The 16,720-nt window shown below is 46.7% G+C and overlaps 2 protein-coding genes across 2 annotated transcripts; both read right to left on the reverse strand.

Annotated features, from left to right (window-relative positions):
* Positions 1-3,859: 3,859 nt before the first annotated feature.
* LOC139279569 (claudin-4-like) lies at positions 3,860-4,531 on the reverse strand. Its single transcript, XM_070898694.1, has one exon. The coding sequence runs from the start codon at positions 4,529-4,531 to the stop codon at positions 3,860-3,862; it is 672 nt and encodes a 223-aa protein (XP_070754795.1).
* A 10,638-nt stretch (positions 4,532-15,169) lies between these two features.
* LOC139279570 (claudin-4-like) lies at positions 15,170-15,805 on the reverse strand. The gene has a single exon (XM_070898695.1). The coding sequence runs from the start codon at positions 15,803-15,805 to the stop codon at positions 15,170-15,172; it is 636 nt and encodes a 211-aa protein (XP_070754796.1).
* Positions 15,806-16,720: the final 915 nt, after the last annotated feature.

Raw genomic sequence — 16,720 nt, forward strand, 5'->3', positions numbered from 1 at the left:
CATTGTCATAATGTGAGAGGTGTAGAATCTTAAAAAAGACATTGGTTAAGCAAAGGAAATCAAATTTCTCTGGAGATACCCCTCAATTAAGGTCAACTAGAAAACCCCAGAAAGAGTAAAACCAAAAATGCTACTGGATCTATCCTCTTCACACCAAAGTTAGTGGAAATCTGGAACTCTCTCCCCACAAAAGGATAATGAGGCTGTGGGCCAATTGAAAATTTTAAACACTGAGAGTGTTACTTCCCAAAAGTGTGTCCATCTTTCCTGTAATTCGATATTTGAATCCCTCTAATTTAATTTCCACCCCTACCACAGTATCGAAACAGCCCTTATCAAGGTCACAATTGACATCCAGTGTCACTGTGACTGTGGTAAACTGTCCCTCCTCATCCTTCTTGAGTCTCTGTCTGCAGTCTTTGACACAGTTGCCCACACCATCCTAATCTCCTTTGTCATCCAACTGGGTAGGTCTGCCCTCGCTTGGTTCCATTGCTATCTATCGAGTCGTACCCAGAGAATCACCTGCAACGGCATCTCATCCCATTCCCGCACCGTTACCTCTAGAGTCCAACAAGGATCTATCCTTGGCCCTCTCCTATTTCTCATCTATCAACATCTTCATAGGCAGTCCCTCGAAATTGAGGAAGGCTTGCTTTATGCGGCCCCTCGCCAACATCTCCGAAGTACAGTTCTACATGTATGCTGACAACACCCAGCTCTACCTTACTGTCACCTCCCTCAACCCCTACACTCTCTCTGATTTTCACACTGCTTGTCTGACATCCAGTACTGGATGAGCAGAAATTTCCTCCAATTAAATATTGGGAAGACTGAAGCCATTGTTTTCGGTTCCCGCCACCAACTCTGTTCCCTAGCCACCGACTTCATCCCTCTCTCTGACAACTGTCTGAGGCTTTACCAGACCACAACTTTGGTATTTGACTCTGAGATGAGCTTCCAACCACAAATCCATCCATAACCAAGACTGCCTACTTCCACCCCCGTAACATTGCCCAACTCTGTCCCTGCCTCAAGCCACTTCCTCATCCACGCTTTTGTTATCTCGAGACTTGACTATTTCAATACTCTCCTGGCTGGCCTCCCATCTTCCACCCTACATAAACTTGAGCTCATCCAAAATTCTAATGCCCGTATCCTAATTCGCACCTCTCTATCTCTGCAGTTTCCTCCGGCCCTGCAATCCTCCAAAATCTCTGCGCTCCTCCAATTTGGGCCTTTTGCACATCTCTGATTTTAATCACTCCACCATTGGCAGGCATGCCTTCATCTGCCTAGACCCTAAGCTCTGGAATTCCCTCTCTAAACCTCTCCACCTCGTTACCTCTCTCTCCTCCTTTAAGACACTCCTTAAAATCTATCTGTTTGACCAGGCTTTTGGTCACCTGTCCTAATATCTCCTTATGTAACCCGATGTCAAATTTTGATTGATAATCGCTCCTGTGAAGCGCCTTGGGACATTTCACTACATTAAAGGCACGATATAAATGCCTTGTTGTTATTGATAGATTTTTGCTGGGCAATGGTATTAAGGGTTATGGAACCAGGGCAGGTAGGTGGAATTAAAATACAGTTCTGCCAGGATCTAATAGAATGGTGGAACAGATGTGAAGGGCTGAATGGCCTACTCCAGTTCCTAGATTGCAAATGTATAACTATCTATCCATCTCTTTCTTTATCTATCCATTCATCCATTCAGTAATCCATTAACTAAAACCTTGCTTGTGTCAGGTGTTTTCTATGTCACATTTCAGGTGTTACACATTCCCTCCGCTGCTTTGGAGGAATCAGTTAAAGAAGGCAGGCTTTATCTTGCAATCTTTCTTGCATTGCATCAACATAGTAAAATGCCCAAGGCACTTCACAGGAGCATAGCCAGACAAAAATGAACAAAATGTTGTTTGATAATGCTCCTGTGAAGCAGCTTGGGACCTTTTAATGTGTTAAAAGTGTTATATAAATGCAAGTTGTTGTTTTGGCATTTTCGAGTCTGGGCTAGTGCCGGATATGTTCAGGGCAGTCCAATTTTTGGAAGGGGTCCTAAAACAGGTGTTAGACCCACTATTGTATCTGCACAGGGCCTAAAGCCTGTTTCAGGCAAGGGTCCAGGACGCTGTACTTCAGCCTTTACCAGTATGACAGGTGGTGCTCTTCCGGCACAAAAAATGGGCGCGCAGTGAACAAATGTCTAGACCCCTGTATCTTTTTCTCTTATTGGAAAAGTTGCCTTTGAGTTCAGGCTCCAGTAAACTAGGAATGGTATGCAATGTTACCCCATCATTTTTTTTTTGGGTGCATGGCCCCTTTAAGAGGCTGCATGGCTCATTCACAGTTTCATTGCAAAAGCCGGTCCCGGGCTGCACGGGACCGGCAGGGAGCATCATGGCTACGCAGTCGCGCAACTTATAGGGAATGTTGATACTAACTAGACTCCCACTGGACACTGAGCGAAAAGCGTGTGTGGTCTATCCTGGTTGAAGTCTCAGTTTCCTCCCATACCGAGACTCCCCGTTTTTATATTTTTTATTCAGTCTCGGCAAATGGGCGTCACTGGCAAGGCCGACATTTATTACCCATCCTTAGTTGCCCTGAGAAGGTGATGGTGGGTCTTCATTTTGAACCACTGTTAATGGTTTTGATACAACTGTGTGGTTTGCTTGGCCACTTCAGGGGGCATTTAAGAGTCAACCATATTGGTGTGGGACTGGAGTCACATATAGGTCCAGATTGGGTAAGGAGGGCAGGTTTCCTTCCCTACAGAACATTAGTGAACCAGTTGGATTTTTCTGACAATCCAACAGCTTCATGGTCACTTTTACTGCTATCAGCTTTGATTTACCTGATTTTTTAACCTGAATTCCCATCCTCCATTTGTACTATTTTGCTCTATTTCTCTAATTTGTTTTCCTCTCTGCTCCTGAATGCTGTGACTCTTCCTGGATTAAACTAACTCTTGTCTTGTCCAGGTGTATGTGTGGTAGTGTAATGGCTCAATAACCCAGCGATCAAGTGTTCGAATCACCACCCTCCCCCACCCACGGCACATTATGAAACTGAATTTAATAAATCTGTTAATCTACAGCCATGACTCCTTAGATTGTCATAATAAACCTAGCTTGCTTCACACGAGTCCTTCAGGGAAGGAGCCCTACCTGGTCAGGACTGCATATGACTTGAGTCCCACTTTTAATGTCCTTTGAAGAAAGAAAGAATTGCATTTATATAGCGCTTTTCATGACCTCAGGACATCCCAAAGCACTTTACAGCCAATGAAGTACCTTTTGAAGTGTAGTCACTGTTATGTAGGAAATGACTTAGTAAACCACTCATTTATAAAAACAAGCACTCAAGAAGAAGGCCGCCCACCTCCCTCTCAGGGCAATAAATGCCGACCTTGGTGGGATTCCCAACACCTTGAGAATAACTTAAAAAAGGCAACTGCCTTGCATTGGAGCGGCACTGGGGCCAAACTGATTCTATTGTCAACATCTAAGTTCACACATTCCCACCAGGGGTCATAGCATCTTAATAAAAGCAAGAACCCAAGCTGGTTTTTAAGTGTTTATTTTCTCTATCCTTGTCTGGGGTCCCGGGTCAATAACAATGAACACACCATTACCCCAACTGAGGTGGACCCTGGATATGTCCTGTCTGTCAGGGTCAGTACCACACCACTCGGTTACTGGAAGACACAATTATTTATTTACTGCCGTGCTAGCCATTAAACAGTTTTGAGGCTATAACTCGGTATCAATACAAAATAAACCAGTGAGAACAACCGCTGAAACCCGTCGCTAATACAGACTAGGAAATGTCACTCGGAGTCGAGACGGTGAGATCAGACGTATTCCTTCAGTGGGTAGCCAGCTGTTGGACTCTGAAGTGGCACTGAAGGCTGAGTTGCTGTGTAACTCTTGCGATAGCCTTGTCTGTGGTCACTGTCTGTGGGACAAGAGCAACAGAGAAAGGCCCCTCCAATACTGAGGAGACAAGTGGCTGACCAGCCCACATAAAGGGCATCTCCCAGCTCCCACTTCAGACTCTCCGGCACGAGTGGGTTGTAAAAATCCGTGATGACGTTGTGTGCGATCCACGACACAGGAACCAGAACGCACAACCCGGCCAAGATGAAAAAGGAGCCGCCAATGGTGGCCACATAACCTTTGACCCTGCGGTCGTCCCCGGCACAGTACGTACACTTCATTCCCACCGTCGACACCATGATGGCTAGAAGCCCCGAGGAAATGGCCAGACACATGAAGGCCCTCGCCATCTGTACGTCCCCGGAGAGGTCAAGCATTGAGTCGTAGATATCACACACCAACCTGCCCGATGTCTGTTGGTAGACACAGGTCATCCAAATCCCTTCCCACGTGACCTCTGTATTCAATATGGTGCTTCCAATAAATGGCGTGATCTTCCACTGTGGCATTCCTGTAACTGCGCAGACACACATCCACCCTACGACACCAATGAGGAACCCAAGAAATTCCAGGACAGTGCTGGCCATTGTCTTCACAATTCCACCTGTCTCTCTATCGTACAATATCTCTCTCTCTCTCTCTTTCTCTCTCTCTTTCCCTCTGCCTCTCTATCATTCAGTCTCTCTCTTTCTGTCTCTCTCTTTCTCTCTGCCTCTCTATCATTCAGTCTTTCGCTCTCCTTTTTTGTCTCTCTTTCTGCCTCTATATCATTCAGTCTCTCTCTTTCTTTCTGTCACGTTCTTTCTCTCTGCCTCTATATTATTCAGTCTCTCTCTCTGTCTCTATCTTTCTCTGTCTATGTGTCTCTTACGCTATCTTTCAGTCTCCCTCTCTTCTTTTCTCTCTCTGTCTCTCTTTGCCTGTCTCTCTCGTTCTGTCTATCTCTGACTCTAATTCTCTGCTTCCCTCTCCGTCTCACTCGCTCTCTGTTTCTCTCTATTTCTCTTTCTTTCTTTCTCTCTCTGACCCCAAGGTATTTCACTGGATGTTGTTGCCCACGTCACATCTGCACATTCCCGATTAGAGCCAATGAACAATTTAGTGAATGACGAGAAAAGTACTTGAAGCAAAATAAAGTGGTTTGATGTTCCGCAGCCTGATATCCGTGTGTAAGTGGAAGCTTGAATGATGCAGCCAGGAACTCGTAGACCTGTACCAGCCTCGGATGTCAAAGGATGGATTTCTGTTGCGGGGGGGGGGAGGGGGAGGGGTGTTGGGGCGGTGACAGAAATAGGGAACAATTGACATCAAATGCAATTTTAACTAAACAGTAGAATGCTCTTATTATTGGGCTGTTAAGAGTAATTAGTTATAATAGTAACACTTAAATACGAAAACAGATAAAGTCTCCCTGACAGTCCACTGAATCAAATTCAGAAAATTAACGATGCAAGTTTTTAATAGTGCCTCACAGTGAATGAAAACAATTCACATCGAATACCTCTGACTTTGAAAGAGGTGGGAAGTAGAACAGGAGTGGAATTGGAAAGTGTTCCTCTCGCCCATTTTCTCCTCTCCTCTGCTGAAGGCACCGGATCTCTGGCCCAGGCTCTCACTGGCTCACCGGCTCAAACCGTTTCAAACCAGCTCAAACCAGCCCAAACCGGTGAGCCTTTGGCGCAGTGGTAGCATCCCTGCCTCTGGGCTGGAAGGTGTCGGGTTCGAACCCCACTCCAGACAGTCCCGGCGAGTGGAGTCAGAGGTCCGGCTCTGAATTCTGGGTTGCTATCCAGCGGGATACTCGTGTCCGGTGGGTGGCCCCGCCCTCATTGTATGGGCTGTGGGATTCCATCATGGCCTCCCGCCGTATAGGACTAACACCCCTATCGGTTGCTATAATGATGAGTTACGGTCATGGAAGGAGTGTTAACACGGCCAGACAGACAGACCCACCGGCACCTGGGAGTCCCTGGCCAAAGACTGCCCTAAGCGGAGGAAGAGCATCCAGGAGGGCGCTGAGCATCTTGAGTCTTGTTGCGGAGAGCATGCAGGAAACAAGCACAGGTAGCAGAAGGAGCGTGCAGCAAACCAGACTCCTCACGCGCTCTTACCTTCAACGACTGTGACAGAGACTGTATTTCCTGTATTTGACTGTACAGTCACCTGAGAACTCACTTTGAGAGTGGAAGCAAGTCTTCCTCGATTTCGAGGGACTGCCTATGATGATGATGATAATCCACCTGTGATTCCTTCCACTACTTCACACTGAGAAGACATGGAAATGATGATGACTGGTTCAAATTGGCTAAAACCAGTTCACAAAGGCTCAAACTGGTTCCAACCGGCTCTCACTTATTTGTTAAACTCCCTGTGAATTTGTTTGGTCTTTTTGACCAAACTTAACCGCAATGGCCCATTGTCGCAAAAGCCAAGTACCAATGCAAAATGATTCAGGAGATCTCGACTTGTTTTCTTGAATACATTCCCATTATACCCAGTTTTATTCACTTGGTTTGAGGTCTGTGGATTGAGATGCTCTGTACAGATCGAGAGGGCTGCAGTGTCCAAGTGTTGTGTTACAAGAGAACCGACTCGAATGCAGGAACAGTATTGGCTGTAACAGGAGAGGCGCCTGCTTCTATGGCGTCACTGATTGTGGTCAACTCATGACACTGGCGATCGAACAATCCCACCTCTGAACGTAAGAAATAGGAGCAGGAACAGGCCTTACGGCCCCTCGAGCCTGCACTGTCATTCAATAAGATCATGCATCATCTTCTACCTCAACTCCACTTTCCCACCCTATGCCCGTATCCTTTGATTCCCTTAGTGTACAAAATTTATTCATCTCAGTCTCGAATATACTCAACAACTGAGCATCCGCAGCCCTCTGGGGTAGAGAATTCCAAAGGTTCACAACTCTCTGAGTAAAGAAGTCTATCCTCATCTCAGTCCTAAATGGCCGACCACTTATCCTGTGAGCCCTGGTTCTAGTCTCTCCAGCCAGAGAAAATAGCCTCTCGGCATCTACCCTGTCAAGCCTGCTGAGAATTTTATATGTTTCAATGAAATCACCTCGCATTTTTCTGAACTCCAGAGAATATAGGCCCCTTCTACTCAATCTCTCCTTATAGAATAACTCACTCATCCCAAGAATCAATATAGTAAACATATATTGCACCCTCTCTAAGGCAAGTATATCCTTCCTTATGTAAGGAGATGGAAATTGTAAACAGTACTCCAGGTGTGGTCTCAGCAAAGCCCTATATAATTGCAGCAAGACTTCCTTACTCTTATACTCCAACACCCTTGCAATAAAAGCAATTTGCCTCCCTAATTGCTTGCTGTTAACTTTTTGTGATCCGTGTACAAGGACCCCCAAATCCCTTTGCTTGCCAACATCAATCGACATGGATACATGGGATTCTGGGACTCTTTGACAGGTGTTTTGGGGAGCGCATTCTACGATTCCATCCATGTATTTTCCCTTGAAAACCACAAACTAACCTTGATGTGTGAGGTTTGCAACTAAATTTCCTTTCAAATCCATTTCAGGGAAAAGCAATTGATCAAAGCTTTACGAAAATCAATCTATCTGCCCGTTGCTGAGATGTGAGACTGTGGGCTGGGGGAATTTTTAATGGCTGTCTTTTTCTTTGTCTGAAAAATGGTCGACCAGCAGAGGAAAACACTGGCGGAGATCTGGGATACCCATTTTCCCGCGTGATTCAATTTTCAGGATGGTCTTTAAATGGGCGTCAAACACTCCCATCTAAAACAGGCGGGAGGCTGTTTAAATATGGAAATCGGGGTCCTAGACCTACGTAGGTTGTAGAATCCTGATTGCAATCTTCACGGAGTAATGGGTGGAACATGTAATGTGCACGCTAGTCTCAAATTTTCAAGATGTTACGTGAGCTAACTGGCTTACGGGACCGCTGATGGCTGCTCTGGAAAGGGAAGATTTTGCTTTTTTTCTTCTAAGATTTGTTGTGGGACCAGGGGGAGCATTCAGTCCAATATTCCCTCATTGTCTCCTGATGATGCTGGTCCTTGGCTGCCCCCCAGTCCCATGGATGCTGCTTGGAACCTCACCCAAGTGATCATTCTGCATGAATGAGCCTAGGCAGTGTAGGTTGGCTGGCTATTGGACTGTAGAGGACCTCACAGCTGAGCCAGGTCCTGTACTCATTCAACAAATCACTTTCCATGAGGATAGTGGCCAGGAGTAGGAATGCTGACTGATTTTCCCCACCCTAGCCCAGCAGGCGCTGAGATAATTTAATTCAAAGTCATCAAGGGCTGGAACCTAAACCTGGGACCCTATGATCTGTAGGTTATATACATTCCTCATCCTATTAAAGTCAATTCTCAACTGGAGTGAGAAGTATTTCCAATATATCCAGTTGTATTCACCGCAATCCTGAGTTAAGCTGTACCCTTTGTGATGCGGTTACACGGAAAGAAATGTATCATTGCCAAATACCAGAAATGGTTTGGAGGTATTGACTATGCTTTCACGGATAACCAGGTATATATAATGGGTGATGAAACCTTAACCCTAAAGCAGATACAGTCAAATATAATCTGCATAATGACATCAAACCTACAGCACAGAAACAGGTCATTTTGCTCCACACAAACCTCCTCCCGCCCCACTTCCTCTCACCCTATCAACATATCCTTCTATTCCTTTCTCCCTCATGGACTTATGCACGTTGCTTTTTGCCAAAAGGCTCTTATTGCAAAGACCTTCCTTACAATAGCCTAAAAAGAAAAGAAAGGTTTGCATTTACATAGCACCTTTCATGACCTCAGGATATCCCAAAGTGCTTTACAGCCAATTAAGTACTTTTGATGTGCAGTCACTGTTGCAATGTGGGAAATGCGGCAGCCAATTTGCGCACAGCAAGCTCCCACAAACAGCAGTGTGATAATGATCAGATAATCTGGTTCTTTTTAATGATGTTAATAATAAGGCTTGAAAGCCACCATAAAGACCAGTGGCAACCAACCTTATTGCTTCCGTCTAACTTGAAGAGAAGATAGAGAAGATCAATTTAGGAGAACCGCCTTCAGGAGGCAGCCAAGAACCTACGAAAGGTCTGAGTTTATCCTGAATCTAAAACAAAGTTACACAAGTACTTCAAATCAATAGTGTCTTCTGAGCATCTGTCAGGAATGCCGTGTTGCAAAGCCTAGCTTTTTCCTGCCTTATCAGGTGAAAAGCCCCCATATGTTGTCCTAGCCCAGCCTAACCCTCATAAAACCTACTGACAGGGTGCAATCACACGCTGAGTTGCAATGTATCTGAAATCTTAATATACTGGTAAGAAATTCCTTTAGTCCACTAATGTAATTGAGGTTTTAACCTGGTTAATTAATGCCTCTGCTAAAATATTAGATAAAGAAGTATCCTACAATTGCGTTAAATATTTGTGCACCACTATAAGTGAGGTCTTTGAATATCATCTGGCAAAGACCTTCCTTTAATCTTGCTGCCAGAACCTTGGCTGAAACTCAGCAGTAATCTGAGACAATGGTATTTACTTTCCCTGTAATACTTTCCCCTTTTCATTAAATAGAAACATTAGTTGGCCTTAAGGAGATGGATAACTTTCCATTTTACATGCGCTGCTTTGAATAAAAGAGACCTCAACGCTTGATTGGAGCAGCAGACCTCTGGTCAACTGGTCACTCAGCAAACCTTCCTAACATTTGACCCTTCAACAGCTGTGCCGAGCTCTAACATTACTGGAGCATATCCAACTTCACTACCAGTGAGAGATTTGTCCACCCAAATCTTATTTTTAGCAGGGAAAACAAAAATTCTTTTGAGCTTGCAATCTAAAGCTGCATGCGTTCAACTGATGAACTTGATCTGGCTCATACACCCTAGATCCTCATAGTCAGCTACGGGTGAACGGGGAGAGAGGGTGGGAGTTCACAGGTGATGAAATGAGCAGAAGACATGAAAGTTAAAGTGTGCCAGCACAGAATGTTAAAAGGAATTCAAGTTTGGCTCACTGTTTATGCTGAGAGTGTGCTGCTATCGATGCCTCACTTCTATCTCCATAACTGTAAAGCAGTCCTTCGCCCATTTCGATGTTCTGCTTGGAACGCTGTTGTACCTGGAGGACATTAATCCATGTCAGTGCAGCACAACCCTGTGCTGCCAGCTACCAGACTGTTTGCAACCTTGGCCTCCTATTTGACCCTGAGCTGAGCTTTGACCCCATATCCCCTCCATTACCAAGACTGCCTATGTGTACCGCCGTAACATCGCCCATCTCCATTCCCACCTCAGCCCATCTGCTGCTGAAACCCTCATCCAAGCCTTTGTTACCTCCAGACCTGACTGTTCCAATGCTCCCCTGGCCTCCCAATTAGCACTCTCTGTAAACTTCAGCTCATGCTGCATGTAACCTGACTCGCACCAAGTCATGTTCACCCCTGTGCTCACTAACCTACATTGGCTCCCGGTCTGGCAACGCCTCGATTTAAAACTCTCATTCTTGTTTGCAAATCCCTCGATGGCCGTGACTCTCCCTATCTCCAATTCTGGCCTCTTCTACATCCCCGATTTTAATCGCTGCACCATTGGCAGCCATGCCTTCAACTGCCTAGGCCCTAAGCTCTGGAATTGTCTCCCTAACCTTTTCCACCTTTCTACCTCTCTCTCCTCCTTTAAGATGCTCATTAAAACCTACCTCTTATCTCTTTATGTGGTTTGGTATCAAATTTTGTTTGCTAATGCTCCTGTGAAGCACCTTAGGCTGTTTTACTACGATAAAGGTGCTATATAAATACAAGTTGATGTTGTAGGCACAGATGAGTAGGGCAAGCCCTTCCTTTGTGTTTCAGTTATTTCTTTTGGGGAATCTAAGATCATTTCACTCAACAAATAAGCTGTAAATCTCCAGCTCCCTAGAACTGTGTTGTGGAGTCATCATTGGAAGATCTTATAAGAGGTAGACTACTGAGCAAAATATCATGTTCAGTACATTAACTCTCCCAACAGCCCATGTCCTTCATAACAGCTTCCCAGGAGAATTCTCCTTGCACAGGTCAGGAAATCTTGGGGCTGTTTATTCCCCAATATCTGAAACCATTCACTGTCCTGTAGCTCGGCAATAGTTTCTCCCCGAGTTTTTCTTCAGTGAATCCTTTTTCTGGTAAATGTGCTTCATTCCGAATCAGAATGGAGATGTTAGAAACAGAGGCAAGAGGGATTGAGACAACAACAGATTGAGGGTCAAACGAGACTGTAGCTTACGTAATGTCCTTTAAGTGATAGTAAGAAGAATAGAATGCTGCGCTAGGGAAGAGCGCTTATGGGTGTTGGCTGACGGCATGGTGAAAAGATGGGTTTTCAGAAGAGAGATGGAGGCAGGGTTTAGAGAGGAAGTGGATTTGAGAAGGCGGGAGGGGTTAGGGAGGGAGGTGGTTAGAGAGGGAGGGGGTTTCAGGAGGGAGGGGTTAGATAAGGAGGAGTTTAGGGAGAGAGGGAGGGGATTAGAGATTTAGGGAGGAAGGTGGCTAGAGAGGGAGAGGTTTAGGGAGGAAGGAGGGGTTAGGGCGGGGGGTAGGGATGGAGAGGTTTAGGGAGGGAGGAGGAGTTAGGGTGGGAGTTAGGAAGGGAGGGGTTAGGGTGGGGCTTAGGGAGGGAGGGGTTTATAGATTGCGGCAAGGGGTTAGGGTGGGGTTAGGGAGGGAGGGGTTTAGGGAGGGAGGAGTGGTTAGGGTGGGGATTAGGGAGGGGGAATAGAGAGTGTGAGGTTTAGGGAGGGAGAAGGGGTTAGGGTGGGGTTAGGGAGGGGGAATAGAGAGGGAGGGGTTGAGGGAGGAAGGAGGGGTTAGGGTGGGGATTAGGGAGGGAGGGGTTTATGGATTGCGGCAGGGGGTTAGGGTGGGGATTAGGGAGGCAGGGGTTTAGGGATTGCGGCAGGGGGTTAGAGCAAGCGTTTAAAGAACAGGGTCCAAGCAGATCTGTTACCAATTATGGGGTGAAGGGAGGTGAGGATGCACAGGAGACCCGAGTGAGAGACTGAAGGGCATGGGAAGGGAAAGAAATTGGAGAAGATTGAAGAGTGAGGCTGAGTCAAGCCACCGAAGATTTGAAGATAAGAATAAAGATTTCAAATTGAATGGGCTGTGGACAGTGAGCTGGTGTAGGTCAGCGGGGAAGGGGTGATGAGCGAGCAGGACTAAGTTTAGAATAAGATAAGGACACTTGCAGTTTTGACAAGTTAGAGATTATGGGGGGGTCTAAATGCCAAGTGGAGCTCCCTCTGCACTGGTCCATTATGCATTTTATGGCCAGCTATCATCTAGACTTGATGCAGAGTAAGAATATCTCTCCTCTTCCAACCAATAGGCTGTAATTCTGCCCTAAAAGAACATCCCTATCAATGTGACACGTGCAGTCTGCATATCAACCGTCCATGTGGCCTGGTTGAGGTAATTTGACAATTTGTGTTGAATCATGAGCAGTTTTGTGATGTAGACATGCAGTCACTGTAAACTCAATTGACGTTGCCCAAAACTCAGGTGACCTGGGACATTTGTATCTGGGTAAGAAGGGGGTCCGTTATTTTCTTTAGTCAGAGTTAATCAACATTGAGTGATGGAAGGGATTTTTAAAAAAATTGTTAATGGATGTGGGTGTTGCTGGCAAGACCAGCATTTATTGCCCATCCTTAAATGGCCTTGAGAAGTTGGTGGCGAGCCACCTTCTTGAACTGCTGCAGTCCGTGTGGTGAAGGTTCTCCCACCGTGATGTTAGGGAGGGAATTCCAGGATTTTGACCCAGCAACGATGAAGGAACGGTGATATACTTCCAAGTCAGGATGGTGTATAACTCGGAGGGGAACCTGCAGATGATGGTGTTCCCATGCACCTGCTGCCCTTGTCCTTCTAGGCAGGTTTGGGAGGTGTTACCAAAGAAGCCTTGGCTGCAGTGCATCTTGTAGAGGGTACACACTGCAACCACAGTGCACCGGTGGTGGAGTGAATGAATATTTAAGGTGGTGGATGGGGTGCCAATCAAGTGGGCTGCTTTGTCCTGGATGATGTCGAGCTTCTTGAGCGTATTCCATCACACTCCTGACTTGTGCCTTGATGGTGGAAAGGCTTTGGGGAGTCAGGAGGTGAGACACTCACTGCAGAATACCCAGACGCTGTGTTGTTAACTCATTGCATGAACTGGTTCCGTTCACATCTTAGTCTTAATTAACTTTGTGTCCTGAAGCACGGGATGGCAGGATTTCTCACACATGACTTTAATGGGGCAGGGGAGGCGGGGGAGGGGGGTGGTGATGGTACAGAGAAAAGATACAAATCCTCAGGAGCGAGGGAAAACCAGAGATTTAAAGATAAGTTCTTGCCAAATTTGTGAGTGAAATTTTCAATCAATAATTCATTAAAAAATTACCGACATAGAAAGATCCAACATTCCACTGAGCACCAGTGGCTGGATCAGGGAGAGTTGAGTTAAAATGAGATGCTTGTCTAAATGTTGTGTTTATCCGTTTAGGAATGTTAGTGCGGGAGAATGGAACACTTTCCAATTTGGACAAGTTGGAGATTTTGCAGAGTGAAGCTCCCTCTGCACTGCTGCGTTAAGTCAGGTATAGTACAGAGTGGAAGCATTAACTACTTCCTCATCAGGGGTTCTCTGCAGACTAATGTTCCCTCCGCTTTGCCCCAACCCTGGACAGCAACCCTTGTGCATTCTGCTGTCCCATATCATACACATCCTGTGGCTTCTCGAAAGGGATTTAATGCTGTAAGCCCTTACCCATTAGTCACTGGGTTAAGATTGCCCAAATGTTTTTCATGTGCCCATCAATGAAAGGGTCCTGCCAGCCCTGGCTGCATTTGGACCCAGGTCCCAAAGGTAAAAGCAAGTATCTAACCCACTGTAGCAGCCAGTTCCCCTGGAGTGAGACTTGTTGAATTGTTTCTGGGAGTAATTAATTCTCAGACTATGCTAATGTCCACAGAAAGGATAACACCAGGGCAACACATTCTGGTTTGTCAATGGCACTTTATTTCCAGTTTTAAGGTAAAGTTTGTTGACTTTTTAATCTTCATCACTCTCCAGGACGAGAACATTGCAGGACACTGAGTGTTGCTCCTGATCCAGAATCGAGGACTGCTAAACGTCAGATTCAGATGTTGATCCTGGGGTTTACAAATAAAATCTTAGTGTCGTCATGTGTAATTATTGAAAACAAACTTCCTAGTTAAAACACTTGCTTATATATATGCACACACAACTTGCATTTATATAGCGCCATTAACGTAGTAAAATGTCCCAAGGTGCTTCACAGGAGTGTTATCAGACAGAATATGACACTGAGCCACATAAGGAGATATTAGGACAGGTGACCAAAGAGGTATGTTTTAAGGAGGGTCTTAAAGGAGGAGAGAGAGGGAGAGAGGCGGAGAGGTTTCCAGAGCTTAGGGCCCAGGCAGCTGAAGGCACGGCCACCAAAGGTGGAGCGATGAAAAATCAGGAATATGCAACAGGTGGAATTAGAGGAGTGCAGAGGTCGTGGACGGTTGTAGTCAACATTCCCTGTCATTTGTTTTGGGTGCCTGGCCCCTTTAAGGGCTGCGCGGGACTGGCAGAGAGCTGCGCGGCAGCAAAGAACGTTAGCTGTAGGGAGAGGGTGAGGCCACGGAGGGATTTGAATACAAGGATGAGAATTTTAAAATCGAGGCGTTGCCGGACTGGGAACCAATGTAAGTCAGCGAGCGCAGGGGGTGATGGGTGTTATGTCTGTAATGTACTTATGAATGATTCCACAAGGCAATGTGTTGTACTCAAACTGTAGTGACCTTGGTCCTTTATTCCAAACTCCAGAGTGCTGGACAAGCATGGTGTGCAGCCTTTTATACAGGGCCCTGCCACCAGGGCAGGAAACTTCTGGTCTCCACCAGTTGTACCCTCTAGTGGTGCCAGCATGTATATACACAGTGTAAACCTTTTTGATAGTACATCAGGTAAACAAGTCTCCATCTTATGCAATCACACAGTTACTACACAGAGAGTACATCCATAGTCTGTGTATAGAACAATGGGTGAACGGGACTTGGTGCGAGTTAGGATACGAGCAGCAGAGTTTTGGATGAGCTGAAGTTTACAGAGGGTGGAAGATGGGAAGGAGAGCATTGGAATAGTTCAAGTCTGCAGATAACAAAGATTTCAGTAGCAATCCTTACCTGTTTCCTGGAGCGGTGCGCTGGTACTGAGGGCGATTCCTCCCGTATCCTTTACTCCACTCACTGTCCGTTGGGCATGAGCAGCAGAGGATGCTCCCCCCGAGGAACAGGACACAAGTCGATCCCCACCCCAGGAAGAGGGCGTCTCCCAGCTCCGCCTTCATCGACATGGGCACCAGAGGGTTGTAGAAGTCAGCCACGATGTTGCTGGCGGTCCAGGAGACGGGAATCAGGACGCAGGCCCCCGCCAGGATGAAGAAGACCCCTCCGGATACGGTCAGTGAGGCCTTGAACCGCTCCTCGCCCCTGGCAAACTTGGTGCACTTCATGCCAGCGCTCGACACCACCATGGCTAAAATGCCCAGGGCCACCGCCAGGCACATGAGAGCTCTGGCTGCCCGTAGGTCGGCGGGCAACCCGAGCAGCGAATCGTATATGTCGCAGCTCAGGAGACCCCCGCTGTCATTGATGCAGTTCATCCAGATCCCCTCCCAGCCCTCATCCACCGTCAGAATAGTGCTGCCGTCCAGATTCCGGATTTTCCACTGGGGGATTGCCGTAGCGACGCAGGCCATCAGCCAGCCGACCACGGCTGTGATGAATCCCACCACCTGGAAGCAAGCACTCGCCATCGCACCCGTGCAAAGTCACTCGCCGCTTCCCCGCAAACGCTAGCGGTTGACCCAAGGCGCCTCTCCCCGTTGACTGTCCGCACCTCAGTCAGAGCCGGAGTCACGGTCACGAGTTACCAGGCGAACGACAGCCGGGGGAGACGGGAAAAAAAGAAAAGAAACCCTGGCATCAGAATAACGGGTTCCTGACTCGACCTCCTGTCACAGGCACAGACACAAAGGAAGGCAACTGATACAGCGATCTGCTCTCGCTGCAGGTACTGAAGGATGGATTTCTGTGTGGGGGGGACGCAGGGGGAGAGAGAACGGAAAAATAGTGACTGGTCTTATGGCCCGCCTGTCTGAATTGCAATCAAACGGCGGAATGCCGGTGATCGATTTATAACGTGTCCCCGTGATGGTGTAATGTTGTAAATGCTGCTGCTGTCTTTAAATAGCAGTAAAAGATACACGTCTGGATGGAAATTTCTCTTGACTGATTTTCTGTGGCATCTTGGTTGCGTAAACTGAATTACTGAAAGGAGGAAATAAATAAATCATAACCGAAGAAATAGGAGCAGGAGTAAGCCATACGGCCCCCGAAGCCTGCACCGCCATTCAATAAGATCATGGCTGATCTATGTCAACTCTACCTTTCTGCTCGATCCCCATTTCCCTTGATACACTTGTGACTGATGGGTAAGGGTGAGCTCTCTGACACCCACTCCTCCCCCCAACGTAAAATGTAGCTGGGGTTCTTTAGCCTTGGATACAGCCCACCTAGTAGCAGGTACTCTGAAGATTAAAGCCATGAGGAAGGCAATTGGAAAATAGCTCAGCTACCCTTCCTGAGTAAGTGACTCAAGAATCTCGTGCGTGTGAGATTGGATTAGGACCCGCCCCAGGGGCACAACACCACGGATGAACTTTGAACGT

This window comes from Pristiophorus japonicus, chromosome 14 (genome assembly GCF_044704955.1).
Source record: "Pristiophorus japonicus isolate sPriJap1 chromosome 14, sPriJap1.hap1, whole genome shotgun sequence".
Classification (NCBI taxonomy): Eukaryota; Metazoa; Chordata; class Chondrichthyes; family Pristiophoridae; genus Pristiophorus; species Pristiophorus japonicus.